The following is a 14426-nucleotide window of genomic DNA, read 5'->3' as shown; positions in this document are numbered from 1 at the left end:
TGCAAGGTGATATGAGCACTTAGTAAGTTTTTCTATTTCCCCATGCGATATCTTTGTTTTACATCATGTATACAAATGTTTTGTGGCATCATGTTGGAAACCACATCCAGCTCAACCCTGCGGTTCTTATTTCTTCAGAGTCCTTAAACCAGTGTTTCCGTGAGGATGAAGCCAGCTTCTGTGCTGGCCTCTCCAACACCTTTCTGTGCCCAAACCAACACTGATTCTTTCCTCAAAGACACCCAGAGAAGATGCTGTATCATGCGGTTGTTCCTGCTGTCAGTAAATTCGGTCCACAGAAAATAAGCTGGGCTATATATTTTCTATCACTTCATCTCTCAAAAGACCCACTAGCTTTGCTTTAAATGCCTCTGTAATTAGAGGAGATTTAATCTGACTCCCTCTCCTCCTCAGTGATAATGGGTCTGAATGAAGCCTGCTTACTTGATTTCCCTTGTCTGCTGTTCATTAGCCATTCCTCTTGAATTTTTACCCACAGAAACCATATTTTTCATGTACTGGATCAGTCGAGAACTACTTGGTTTTCAAGGTGAGGAATGTGACGGTGCCTGCCATGACTGTACTGCAGTGTGCCTTCCCAGCCCTTACCAACTTTACAGCATGAATGGTGGAAAAAAAACCTGTAGAAAATCCTGGGTTCATGTGAAATTTAAAATTTGTAGTGCAAAGGCAAAGAGAACTTAGAACCCCTCTATTGCAGGTATTCTTATACGGATCCACAGACCTGTGGTTTAAGCTGGCAGCCCTCATTCCCCAGCAGGCTTCAGTGGTCAGGCGGAGCAGATACCACCACGGGCTGCATGGGGGGCCTCCAGAGTACAAAATCTTGAGCACAGAGAGGTGAGAACGTCTGGCCAGAGCTGTAATAAAGCTGTATCGTTTGCTGATTGGGAATGGAGAATGGCCTTAACACATGCTACTGCATGTGCATTAGATGTCAAGCTCTCTTGCTTTCCTGCCAGGTGATGCAAGTGTGTTCTGCATTAGGAGATGAAGTTAGCTCGAGATTTGCAGAGGTGATTAGAGGTTTTGAGCACCTGGGATCCTGTGGAAAGGCTGGATGTTCCAGAAGCAGCTTGCTTTCAGATTTCTCAAGTCAGGCACAGGAAATTACTGTTCAGTTCACATCTGCTGTTAACTCTGTTGAGATCAAATTTGACAATGATGTAAAAACCAAGAAAGAAAATTGGAAAAGCAAAGCCCTGCACCTACGTTAGAAGGCTCTGCCCCGAGAAGTGCCACTTCCAATGCTGCTCAATTGAAAGTCCACCTCTTGGCCTTGTTGGCAGCCTGTGCGCCTACCATAGCACCCAAATTATTCAACTAAAATGAAATGGAATGAGTCTTCTCACTACTTTAGTCCATAGTGTCTTATTGTCCTGTTGTCCTATAAATAGTACTGAGAAGGGGCAGGACCTTTTGGTTCTTGACACCTTACCCACACCTTCAGATGCCACCAGTTTAATCTCTTTCCGTCGCAGCCCATCTGGAAAATCCTTTGTAAGAAGCCTGCACACTTCCTATCCTCAGTGCTCGGTACATTTCCTTTCTTTGCACTTTCAAAGCTGGAAGATAGTGTTAACACTTAAAATAAATGTGTGATAGTGGGTGTGAAGAGGGAATGGGGAGAACAAGTTTTTCGTCTGTCAAAATGAAGACATCAACCTCTGCTTTTTTTTTTTTGGCATGTGTGCTTTAAATAGAATGACTGGGTTGGGTGACTTCCAAGTGTTTGCTGCATTTGGCAATCCTTCTAAGTTGTAACAGATGAAGTTCTGCTATTCCATATGATGTGCTCCTTCCCCCTTTTTCGGTGACTCCTTGAAACTCCTTGGGAATTCAGTGTAGCATTCACATCTGTTCCATGGATGGATGTCCAAGGCTAACAAAATGCCTACTGGACTTGGGAGTTGGCTCTGCCAAAAGCCATATGGTTGTGTTTTGGTTTTGCAAGCACAGTGCAGTAAAGAAAGGAGGTTGGGCCAAGAGAGAAGTGAGGGGAGGAGGGATGGAACTTCAGATGGGTAAATGAAGGTAGCTTTTTGTCATTTGGTATTAGAGTGGGAACATGAGAAGATCACAGAGAAGAAGAAATAAAAGCTGTGAGCATAGGTTCCTTTCTCAGTTGTTTTGAATTACATGGCGGTCCTCTCCTCTGTGTGGTGTTGTTGACCACAACCTCAAAGCATGTTTGGTTTTGCCTACCTTTTCCAAAATGCCATAACAGTCTAGATAATCGGATGCTTCCTTTTGGCCTTACAAGATGTGCATCTTTGCTCAGAACCACGCTCAAAACCCTTCTCAATGCCACGTATTGAACACCATGCAGCAGCATGTGCAGTGGTGACTCACTAGGGTGGAAGGGACATTGAGCAGCTGCTGATGCTTCTCTCAGCAGTCACCAGCTAAACAGCGACTCGGGCTGTTTTCTTACTAGCCATCTGTGGCCCTTGTAAAATGGCAGCTTGCATTTTTAATAGCCATTGGACTTTTTTGTGTCTGAAAGAATATGCTTGTTATTTGTTGAATCATGTTCTGGTTTTCTTGAAGAGTGTGGCTCATGGAGAGCTCTTACCTCCTGCAGCGTTAGTGGGGGCTTAAAGAGAGGCTTTTACCAAATGCCCCGTCCTCTGCAGATCCAGCACCTGCGAGGTGGGAAACACATCAACTGATGTATCATAAAGGTGTTAGAGGGGATTAAGAAGACATGAAGTCTTGCGTTTCTCTTGAAATATCTTTTATTGAAAGTTGCTGTTTGGTGAAATCTAAATTTCAAGCTCAAGATCATAAGCAGAAAGGGGAACCCGAAAGGTTTAAGTTTTTAGGAGCCTTTATGTTTTACTGTAACAGCTGGAAGTGCTTTCCAATACACTACAGCATGTAAGCATGTAGACTAGAACAAGTGTTCTTGTTTTAGGGGTGCCTGATTTTTCTCGGGTTTTTGTCTCTGGAATTCTTTTTAGATGTTGTCACCAATTCTGATTTATTTGTGTAGAGCAGTGTTAACAAGTCAACCGAGGCAGTCACCCCACAGTACAGGAAATTATCCAAGATGTGTCAAGAGGCAAGCTTGACCTGAAGGCCTTTCAGTATCAGGTAGATAGGACAGGCAAGTGGTGAGAGAGAAAATGGGTAACCAAAGTGGGCTGAAGGACATGGGAGCAGCCTGGAACCCTAGCCGCCGCCTCCTCCTCCTTCTTCTCTTCCTCCTCCTCCTTTTCTTTCTTGACCATTTTCTCCCAGGCAAATGCCAAACAACTCAACAAAGTTAATAGTTTGCAAGCTGTAGAGGACCTGCACTATCTCCCACTGAAGCACGGCTGCCATCAGGATAGACTGCCATTATACTGCGTTTGAAGAGTTTGAAGCCGTTAAGGTGGATTTGCAGAAGTGCCTCAGTTTCCCAGGAAATGTCCCCTTGAGTTTTTGATATTCTTAGTTACTGCATAGACTCGGTGTATTTATACACGTGTGTCTTTGCAGTGCTTTCAAAATCCTATTCTGAAGAAAAAAAATACTCTTAAATGCAAAGCAGTGCATACAAGCAATGAAATTGCATTTTGGTGGAGATGAAAGAGGTGTGCAGCCTTTCCTTTGTGAAAAGGGGTGTGCAGCGTTTATGCACAGACACTGTTTTTCTTGTCAGCTAAAAGAGTGAGTGCAGTTTATGAGAGGGTGGCGCAAGCCTCTTAAGAGGGCATTTGTTCAGTACTGACTTAGAAGTAACACAGCCGCTTGTTTATCATTGTAAAATACTGGTAAACAACAGTAGCATAAGCTGTAATTGGAGCTTGTAAGCACGGTCATCTGTGCTCTGTTCTGTTCCTATCCAGAAATAATAGCAGGATGAACCCTTTTGCCTTTGCTAGAGTTATACAGGTTTGACAGAAGTGTGTCCATTCCTTTTTTCCCTGCATCTAAGCAAAAATAGTGTCCCGCGTCTTCGCTTGGGAACAACCTCTTTATGCTGTGTTTGAAAAAAGTAATTTGTTACACATGCGCAGGTACTTTCCTTTTCAAAGCCTTACCTAGTATTGATATTTTGAGAGTAGTTTAGATTAATCGTAGACAATAAACATTGCTTCTGAATTAAGAGCACTCACATCTGAATCTTGAATCAAGAGAGCAGTTCTTGTTCCCCTTCTGTGGCTTCTTCTGAAATGTTTGAGTAAATTTAGTGTATGTTTAAGCAAGGGATGAACTGGCCTTTTGTTCAATGCTGCCGTGGTATAAACAAGTATCAGCCCATCTCCCACACAAAGCTGTGGGGTCCTTGTGTGTTGTGTCTGTAAAACTCTTCTGGGGTTGCCCATTTGTGGTGAACAGGAGGAAGGTCTCCAGGAAGGCCATCAGCAGTCATCCTAACCTGGGACTGGACCTTTGTTCTCCATAAGTGAAAGATGTGTAGCCTGTTGGACTTGCTTCCCTTCCCCTCCCTTGTGTTCCTGATGGCTTGGCTCTAACACAGGCAATTCCCAAACACTTCTAAACGCTCCCGGCGACTTCCTTTCCAACTTCCAACCTCCTCCTGTTCACAACTGTGCTGTCTTTATTCCCGTGTCCAAATGTAGCTGGCATCTGTGGCAACAGCAGTAATAACCTCCGTGGTAATACCCACGAGGAGGTACAGCAGCAGGGAAATGGTTTGTCCGTTTGTGGCTAGCGATCTTAAAATGCTTTTAAGGGACTGGCAACAGAGAAAAGCCCCCTGCACCATGGTCCCTGTATGGGATGTCGTGTAACTGTTAAGTATACACTTAAACTGCTTGAAGTCAGGGATTTTAAACACGTGCTTAAGTTCATGTAGCTGACACGTGGTCTGTAGATGCCTTGTCCCGCTTTTCCCAGAACTGGAGAACTCTTGTCTAGAATTATTTTTAATACAAATTTTCCACTAATTGACTTTGTGTCTTGAGTTTGTCCCAGTGTCTTATTTACAACTAATGTTTATGCTGGTTTTTTCTTCCTGTGTCAAACAGGGTGTCCCCACTGTAAAAATGCCATTCCGCATTTTACAACTGCTGCTGAAGTCTTTAAAGAAGATCGAAAGGTAACTTTCTGTTAATTATTTCTGAGATATTTAAAAATGTTTTCCACCATTTGTACTGTATAGGTTTTGCTTATTGATAAGGTGGTAGGCTTGTAAATAAAATTGCTGTTACACTAATAGAAATGTATCTGCATCTTAGGGGCTGTATCTTTTTTGGTCAAACTGAGTTACACTTTTAACCTATTCTGTTTTCCTTAATTTGTTGTCTTTTCTGTTTAATTCTTTGTGTAAGAGTTCTTTTCTATGGAGAAAACACATTCTTATTGAAAGGTCAATAAAAGATAATTTACATCATCTTCACTCCCCTTCAACTTTTGTCAGCTGTTGGGCTGCATGTGGAGAAACCACAAGTTGTGTGACAGTCCTGAAGACCTCAATCATATAACTAATCTTTGCTTGCATAGCATAAATATAATATATTTCTGTAAGTTGGCTGACTTGAGTCCAGGATGTCGGGCCCTTCTAGGACCTTCTGCCTTGAAAATAAATCTGATGGCTGAAGCACACCAGTTAATTTCCTTGCATCAGCTGAACCATTTTAACTGCGTGTGTGCATATCTGGGATTAAAAAAAAAAAACACCTGAGCCACTGGATTTAACCGGATAACTAGCTAGAAACCTGCTTATTATCTTTGAGTGAACTGTATTTCATTCTGATCTCCGAATTTGTTCCAACTTCACAATTGCTTTGTGTTTAGGTGTGGCATGGAAAAGATTTGGCAATTTAATAGGGAAACTGCTCTCTGCAGCTTCCTGAGGAGGGGAAGTGGAGAGGGAGGTGCTGATCTCTTCTCCCTGGGATCCAGTGATAGGATGCATGGGAATGGTTCAAAGCTGCGCCAAGGGAGGTTTAGACTGGACATTAGGAAGCATTTCTTTACCAAGAGGGTGGTCAAACACTGGAACAGGCTTCCGAGAGAGGTGGTTGATGCCCCAAGCCTGTCAGTGTTTAACAACATGCTTTACCTTTTGGTCAGCCCTGAACTGGTCAGGCAGTTGGACTAGAAGATCGTTGTAGGTCCCTTCCAACTGAAATAGTCTATTCTATTCTATATTCTATTCTAAATGAAGAGGTAATTTTGTTTCAGTTATACCCCTATTAATCTACCTGCCACCATAATAGAATAATTTGTGTCATGTTTTTTTTATTTTTCCTCCCATCTTTTCTGTAACTCACAGAAGATGCATCAGATTGACAAGAAACAAATCGTTCTTGTATCGCTGACTGCGTAAAATTAGAAGTCCATCACTTATGCCCCCTGGCATACAGAAGATTTAGAGGCGTGCAACTTTCAGTTCTTTTACTGCTGTAAATTTGTGTGCTCAGATGCCTTTTGGTTACTTGTTTGTTTCCAAGATCTCTGAGAAAGTATCCTTGTTTTCCCACTTTTCTGGTAGTTCCCAGTGAAGCCTCTCATTCCTAAACTCATTAAACTTTCAGTTAGAGGAGATGAAGCAAATGTACCAAACAATGTGAAACTTGCTTATTAGAGCCCCAGGATGTATTAACAAGCAGTCTGAATCATGGCACAGTTTGCTGGACATGGTGGTGGTGGTAAATGCAGGCTTGTGAAGCTTTCGGTTCAGACTGCAGGTTATGAAAGGACTCCAAGAGCAGAGCAGTGATTGACGGTTGCAACTCTTGACTTCAGTTTAAGACTGAAGGGGGGAGGTATAAAATGTAATGAGTTGGAACAGGAGAGCCAGTAGGGAATATTTAGGCTGGTACAGTTTCAAAGAGGTGTGTGCAGTTGGGGGAAACGATGTTATTCCACCTCAGTGACTTATGAAAGTGCCAGGGATTGATTATCTGGGGAGCCCTATTTAATTGTGTACAGCCATAACCTGCCAAGGTGCTTCTTGCTGCCAGTTTGTGCTCCTGTGGAAAAGAAAATAAACCTGTTTAAGACTTCAGAAGGGCACATGGCTATTCCCACAAGCAGCACTGGGCATATTCCCATGTTTCAAACTGGACTGAGCCTTCAAACTTCGGCCAATTCGTAGTTCTGTAGGGTTTCAAACTTCTGTAAAATTACTGCTTAAGAGGGAAGAAGTATTTCTTCTTTCAAAAGTAGGGAAAGATTACTAATTTTCATTTTTAGTCTGTAGTAGTGTCTTTTTCTTTTCTCCCTGGAGAAAGTTTTTTTTTTTTTACTTCAACAGAGTATGGTAGCATTTAAACTGTATCTTCTTTTCAACAGGGGTGGTCCTTTAATTAAACATTTAATTCTGCAGAAGCCAAAGAACAATCAAAAACACTCCAGCCTTGAATTAGTTATAAATGGTATCTTAAAAGGTATCCTTTGGGAAACTTTGAGTCTTTACATTTGAATTCTGAAGATGAGCAGAGCTTGAAGCTGTTAAATATGCGTCTTTGGCTCTGCAGATTCACTGTAAGGGGGTCGTTTTGGCGCAGAAGCCCCACCTCCCCCGGGGCTGTGTGTAATGCTGTGTACTTTTTCATCATCTGCACTGCTGGAGTTGGAGTTTAAAAACGTAATGCTCGGAACATTGGCCCAAAATGTCAGTTCTTGTTGGCCACATCACTGCTGGTGGTTTTAGCAGAAATTCTGAGCCTGCTCGCTTGCCTAGGGCAGTCGTGTGCCTATTGCAAAACACGTCTCTGGGTGTAACCCATAAACCAGAGCCTCCGTGTCTTTCCACGCACCTGGAGAAATTCAATGCCAGTAGCACCAGATCAGCAGAGAGGCTAGTCCAGTGAAGCAGTTACCATATTGCTTTCAGTTATTTAAAAAGGGGAAAAAAAAAAAAAAAAAAAAAAAGAAAAAGGGAAAAAAAAGCCATCTGGAGCATTCTTGCCTTGGGGCGCTGTGGTCTTTGCGTAAAGCTGCCAGGGGAAAGACTTTGGCCTGTGCTCTACAGCTCGAGTTTTGGCAATGACCAGTGTACGTCAGAAAATGCAAATGTGAGGATTGTCACTTTGCTGAACAGATTGAAGAGCGGGAAGGCATGTTCACTAACTACTCCAGAGACTCTTGAAAGGGCACCAGCTAAATCTTCAAAAAATCTGCATTTTGCCTTTTGGCTGATCCTAAAGTTCAGCTTGAAGGAACTGATTTGTGATGTTCCAGCTTGGATTTGCTGAAGGAAAGCTCTTGATTCCTCAAGGCCTCTCAGTAACAAATCTCTGGAACTCCCCCAAAGGGGCTGCTGTTTGACCAATCTTCTCCATTTTCACAGAAAACTGTTCCTGTACAAATGACCTAAATCCAGAGCACTGCAACTGGGTTCTAGTGAGTTTGTACAGAAACAGCCGTGGCAGAGATGGCTGGAAAGGGTGCAGCTCATGGGGTGAGTTGGGGTGCTAGCGGGGGCCTGCAAGACAGCAGTGAAACTGGTGAGTCCCCCATGTGTATTGTGAACCATGGTTTCAACCATGGTTTAAAATCATTATACCAACCAAATCACTGTACAGAGTTCTCCAAATGAGTTAATATTTTAGTTTGGCCAAGAATTTGATCCCTATTTGCTTAAAAAGCATGTGTTGAATTTCTTTTTAATTAGACTCATTAAATATGGTGATGTTAGCACTGTACATCATTGTGCCTACTAATGGATCTTCCCTTAGCAAATAGGCCTGCTCTGAGAACAGCTGATGAATTGCAGCTATGGTAATGCTGCTGTGGCACATCAGGGCAGCCAATAATGAATCTTCCATTTGCAAGGCCTTTCACATTGAGAACAGTACCTGAATCGCAACAAGCTTTAGCAGGCCAGCTCGTAACTGCCGTTACGATCCAGAACAGGTAATATAAATAGAAACCTATGGAGTAATCATAGAGAAGAATGCGCATCTGTCTTATTCATAGGTGCTTTTAAGACATTTGGCAGCAACAGACTTTTTTTCCTAATAATCAGGTAATTGTCGTCTGGAATTGACTATACTTTAAAAATGTTGCTTGGAAACATTCTTTTCCATGCTGCAATTTTACTTTTATTTTAATTTTTTTTAAGCTTATCATATATCATTCCTCTCTCAAATCAATATTCAGTTAGTTACTCACTTCCATTTTCATAACAAAAGTCAATATTAGCTCCAGCAGAGATTTATTTCCTTGAATCAATAAACCAATGTGTGGCAGTACATATTTTAACAGGAGAGCAACTAGGATTGCAGAGGGTATTTTTACTATATCATTATATGGTGACTGGGAGACAAACTGTTAAAATAAAAGAAGTTTAAGAATAGAAAGGAGTTACCTGGAAGGTCAAGGGATCCCACTTTTTCAATTTTCTACACATCTATTTGAACTGCTGGATGTAATTGTGTTCCTTACCTGCAAGATCCCTCTAGAGCAAAAAGTTGTTTCGCAGTTCTGTTGGAAGGGAACTGTGATTCTTGATGTATGATTAGATGATACTGCGAGTACTTCTTTTTCCTTCTAACACTTACGCAGTAAAAAAAACAAGGCATCATCTTTCTGTCACAGTGAGGCACATGGAGATCAACGGTCACATTTTCAGCATAGCTTCACTTCTATTTAAGCACCTAAATGAAAAGTTCGGAGTTTTTAACAGCTTGGCGTTCATGATCAGACCACTTCATCTGAACAATATGCCATGCTCTGTTTCCTTTTTTAGGAGCTCTTCAGAGCTGGTCATACATTGCTTACATTCTAATGCCTCGTGGAGTTAAGTTTGCGACTCTGTAGTTAAGCTCCCACTTCTTTGGTAAAACCACGAAACATTGCTGTGGGACTTCCCTTTTCAGTCCCAGATGTTGCTAGAGTCGTGTTAAACTATACTGACTATGAAATAAAGGAGAAATGCATATACTAATCTGGTATTATTTTTTAATTTTTATTGTTATGCATAATTATTATGCATTATTATTATGCGTACTAACCTGGTATTATTAATTATTATAAGCTGCATACCAGTTGTGAGGAACTACCAATAACATTAAGAAAGCTGGATGTGCTCCAAGGAACTTCCTCTAGGGTCCACAGTCTCTGATTGACTATCTTTTCATTTGATAACTATTCTATTCCTGCTACAGCTACTGAACAGGATGGTGATAAACTTGAACAGCATTGCCTCTGGAGAGAGAACTTGTATATAATGATGTATTGTCACTATCTAAGGCAGCGCAGTTTTGGGTTATGGAGAATCCATAATCCTGTGGAGTTTCGTGCGTGTTGCAGATATAGCACTTAGGGTTTTTTCATTCCTGAAATGTTTTTCAGTGGATTTTTCCCTCTGGGTAGAGGAAAGTTAGGAAAGCTCGAGAAATTAAATTTTAGCCCTAACAATCAAAATCTTCATAAAACCAGTCTTGTCTTCTGAAAGCTCTTACGCTGGGTTTTTCCATAATGGACATATACACACGCACGCGCGCGCACACACACACGTCTTACACCAGCATTAGGAGAGTTTCTTGCTCTCACAGATTTTTAGGATTTTTTCCCCTCTTGATGACAGGGAATTCATGAAAGGTGATGCCAAGTGTCTTGGCTCCTGGATACATATCATGGATGTCTTATGCTTAATCTGTCTGAAATTTCTGGTTTAATAAAGTTAGTGTTTTTACAAGGCAAAGCATATAGGTCTTGCTAACCTATGCTTTCCAGTGGACTTCCGTGTAACTTGTTGCTGGTAGTTGAATATGAACATCATTTCTGAGAGTAATACTCTCCAGAAGTCTTTAACCACATTTTGGTAGAGGTTTTTTGGGTTGTTATTTTTCCTGACTTAGTTTCCTTCTTTAGCAATGCAGAAAAACTGATCGTTGCTAAGAAGATTGAGAATGAGAGGAAAACCTCCCTGCAATGTATCACTGCTCAGTTGAGCCAGGACTCAAGCAAAGCCTTTCTTTTTGTGGGCTCCATCTTTTTATATGCAGCCTTTCAGTATAGTCATGAAATAATTCACCCTAACTGAAAACTGCTGTAGGAGATGACTCTACCAGAAATGAATTTTAATATTCACAGTCCATGAAAACACAAACAGAATGAAGCAAAGGGCATCGGTGCTGTTTGCTGAAATTCTGGTATGTCTCGGAGTTCAGCTGTCTGAAGTTGATAGAATTGAGATTGGAATTGGTCCTCAGTCCAGAAGTGTGTTTTCCTACAAGTGTTTTTCAGCATTACTTTTCTTTTCTTGCAGTGCACTATATTTGGTCTTCCACTGTGAGACAGGCAAGACAATTAGGACTGTGATGCTATGATAATGAGTGCATAGAGATGGTAGCAACCTCTATATTTAGGCTGCCTTAACATTTCCACTCTAAAGTAATCACTCAGGCTCTCCTAAGTACTCTTACTCAGCTACTGTTGGCAGCAGGCATTTGAAATGCAGCCTTGGATACAGTCTTGGGAATTAGATGTCTCTCTATGAAATTTTGCTCAGGTCTGTATGAGTTACAAGGCTTTTCAAAATTGCCGTTTCTCTTCTCTCACTGGCTGTAAAAATAACCGAATGGGAATGTATGTTCTGAAGAGCTGGGATCAAAATGATGTTTGCAGGAGCAGCAGCGAGTCCATGGGGCTGTGGGAGCTTGCATCAGGAGCTTTTCAGAGAATGACAGACCATGGACATGTCCTCCAGACACTACTCCAGATGTGCATGTCCCTTGCTGTTAGACCCGTTAGATTAGGCATAGCATTAGGCTAATGTGACAGTTGCGGCCAGACTTAGGCTGGGATCTTTGTGCATCATTTCAGTGCACAACAAATGCACAGATGGACCAGCTTAGATTTCCATGTGCTGCAGAGGAGAGCTGTATCTCAAGCAGACTACTAAGCATTTCTTTTGGAAGCCACCTCCTTATAGTCCATCAGTCATCTGTTTTGAGGCAACAAGTAAAGATGTGCTGAACAAGGTTAACAGTGGTTTATAGCATCGCATTCCTCCACTGCACTCTCTCCTCACTGAGGGCTATTCTCACAAAAGCGTTTTGTAAATGAAATCGGGCTCTTTGCTCCAACCAAAGCCAGTTTAGATGTTTCCAGAGAGGTACAGATAAAGAGGGCTTCTCTTCCTTCCAATGTACTAAAAGCTAATTTTCTTAATCTCCAAGACACTATCTAAGAACAGATGGGTCATCAGTCACAACAGTTTCATGCCTCAGACCAGCTACGAAGATCTGGATGAGTGCACAATATACCTTCCCCTTTTTCTGGCTGTAATCTCTCCCTGTGTGATATTTAGAGCAGTAAGAAAAAAACAGTTTTATTTATTCTTCCTGTTTTCAGGGAATGAGGACTTCCAGTATTCTTTCTGCATTAATACTGTGATATGAAATAAATGTTTGTCTCCATTGTAAGCTTTCCTTTACACAGAAGTAGCCAACAGGGCTCTAAATTTTGACTGGCTGCTGAGGTCAGTAAGGCATAAATACTTAGATGAAACTCTTCTGCAGTGTATTATTCCTAACCTTTCATTTTAACTGGCCCTGAATGAGTAGGAGTCTTTCTGTTTACAAAACGAAAAAAAAAAAGTGTGATCATACATGTTTTTAACAGCTCTCAAGAGTCCTGTTTCTGCAATAGCCTTATTAATGTTTAAAATGGGGAAAAAAGAAACCAAACATTTAAGGTAAGAACACTGCTCACTTTATATAGTGCTTTCCATCTGAAGATAGACCCGAGCGAGATCTTACTGAGTATTGTCTTGTCAGGCTTTCAAAGCCAAAACAAAACAAGCAAATTAACTGAAGTTGGCTTTGCCAATCTCTTTAATTACTGCTAGGATAATGAGATCAGGTTTTCTCGTTTTGACAGTGTCACCATGAAACTGGAGGGCATTGTGGAATATTAAGTGATCTTTTAATTATGGAAGAACAGTTCAACTGCAACCCTAAAGTCATGCAAGCAAAAGGTATTTTGATCAGATTGTTTGAAGGAGGCTTGTGGAACGGAAATTTCAAGTTAAGATGTGTCTGCTATGAAATTAGCACTTGATACATTGAAACCCACAATTGCAAAAATCATTCCTCTCATTTGTTTGGGTTTTTACATAGCTTGTAGTTAAACCTGCTTGCTTTGAGCAGAGCTTGTAATGGGGCTGTGAAGGCAAGCCTGCGTAAGCAGCAGCGTACGTTCAGAGCCAGAACTGCCGCTCGCGGGAACAGTCAGTGTGAAATCACAGCAGAGGGCTCGGCTGCTTTAAGTAGAAGCCTATGAATTGCATTTTGTTTCAACGTCAGAAATGTTAAGTGCAGCCCTTCCTCAGTACTTCACAGATTCAGGTTTCAAATGTCAAATGCTCTAAATTAGGGTTAGGCTGAGCTGATGCTCTAGGGCTGTGAGGTTGCGCTTCCTCACTCTGCCTGTGCTGAAGCAGGCGGGGATGGAGGGTGTTGCTCTGCTGCCAACAGGCTGAGAGCACGGCAGACTGTTTCCTACTCAAGGTTTGTTTGTGTGACGGTAGCATCTAGAGGTTTCAAAAGGAATTAAAGCCCACTTTACTAATGGCTGCAAATAACATACAGCCCCTACCTTAAAGAATAGACTGAGATAGAACAGGAAAGGAAACATAAAGCCAGGCTGAGATTGCAAGCAAGCAACCTTCTTCTCTAAGTGCATTACATGTAGACAATGCTCTGGCCTGTCACCCATCCCCGTTTGACCTTGAGAGAACTGAATGGAGTTTACAAAAGCTATTTGGGGTAGAAATCGTTAATCTATTAATAGCCTGGCGTAAGTGACCAGCCATGTTTGTCCAAGAACAGAAGAGGTAACTTTTCCGAGCATTAGCCATGCCACAGGAAGGAGGTTGGGTTAGGTGGGTTGTTACCATTATCAAAGTCACCCTGTCACTGTTCGTCACTTAAAACCAAAGTGCAGGAAAAATATTGCAGCATGACAAGAGCTGTGACTGCTGTGCTCGGATTTGGTTTTACTAACACAGCCTCTGGATTTCCCGTTTGGCGCCTAACGCAGTGCGCAATGGGGAGGCTAGGAAGGTGATTTTCTGCTCCGAGTTGAACACGCCTTGCTGCGTAGGCCAGGTGCAGTGCGAGCCGCGCAACGGTTCATTGGGAGGGAGCAGGCTTCTGCTCTTCCATTCGCGTGGCTTGACCTGATGACCACCGTCTGATCTTCCTCCACAGCTGAGCCATTACAAAAGCCGTTGCGTTTTTGGCAGAAGACTTGGGTCTCTCCTAGTGTTAAGTCTAAGCTGCAGCAGCGTAACCATGAAGTAGTGTCTTGCTTTGTCTTCTCCTGTCTCATGCTGATCTCTTGCATTTCAGATCTCCTACGCTGCAGTGGACTGTGCCAAAGGACAGAATCATGACCTGTGTAAGCAAGAGGGGGTTGATGGCTACCCCACCTTCAACTATTACAATTATGGGAAATTTGTGGAAAAATATACTGGAGAAAGAGGGGTAAGT

General features: G+C 42.0%; 1 protein-coding gene across 1 annotated transcript in view; it reads left to right on the top strand.

The window, feature by feature from the left end:
* PDIA5 (protein disulfide isomerase family A member 5) overlaps positions 1-14426 on the top strand; it is a 106023-nt gene that overhangs the window by 85764 nt on the left and 5833 nt on the right. Inside the window, exons 15-16 of the mRNA XM_075152866.1 lie at positions 5001-5071; positions 14286-14420. Coding sequence (XP_075008967.1) covers positions 5001-5071; positions 14286-14420 — 206 coding nt within the window. The remainder of the gene's footprint in view (positions 1-5000; positions 5072-14285; positions 14421-14426) is intronic.

This window comes from Calonectris borealis, chromosome 6 (genome assembly GCF_964195595.1).
Source record: "Calonectris borealis chromosome 6, bCalBor7.hap1.2, whole genome shotgun sequence".
NCBI lineage: Eukaryota > Metazoa > Chordata > Aves > Procellariiformes > Procellariidae > Calonectris > Calonectris borealis.
The sequence above is the reverse complement of the archived record's forward strand: the minus strand, read 5'-3'. Positions and strand labels throughout refer to the sequence as shown.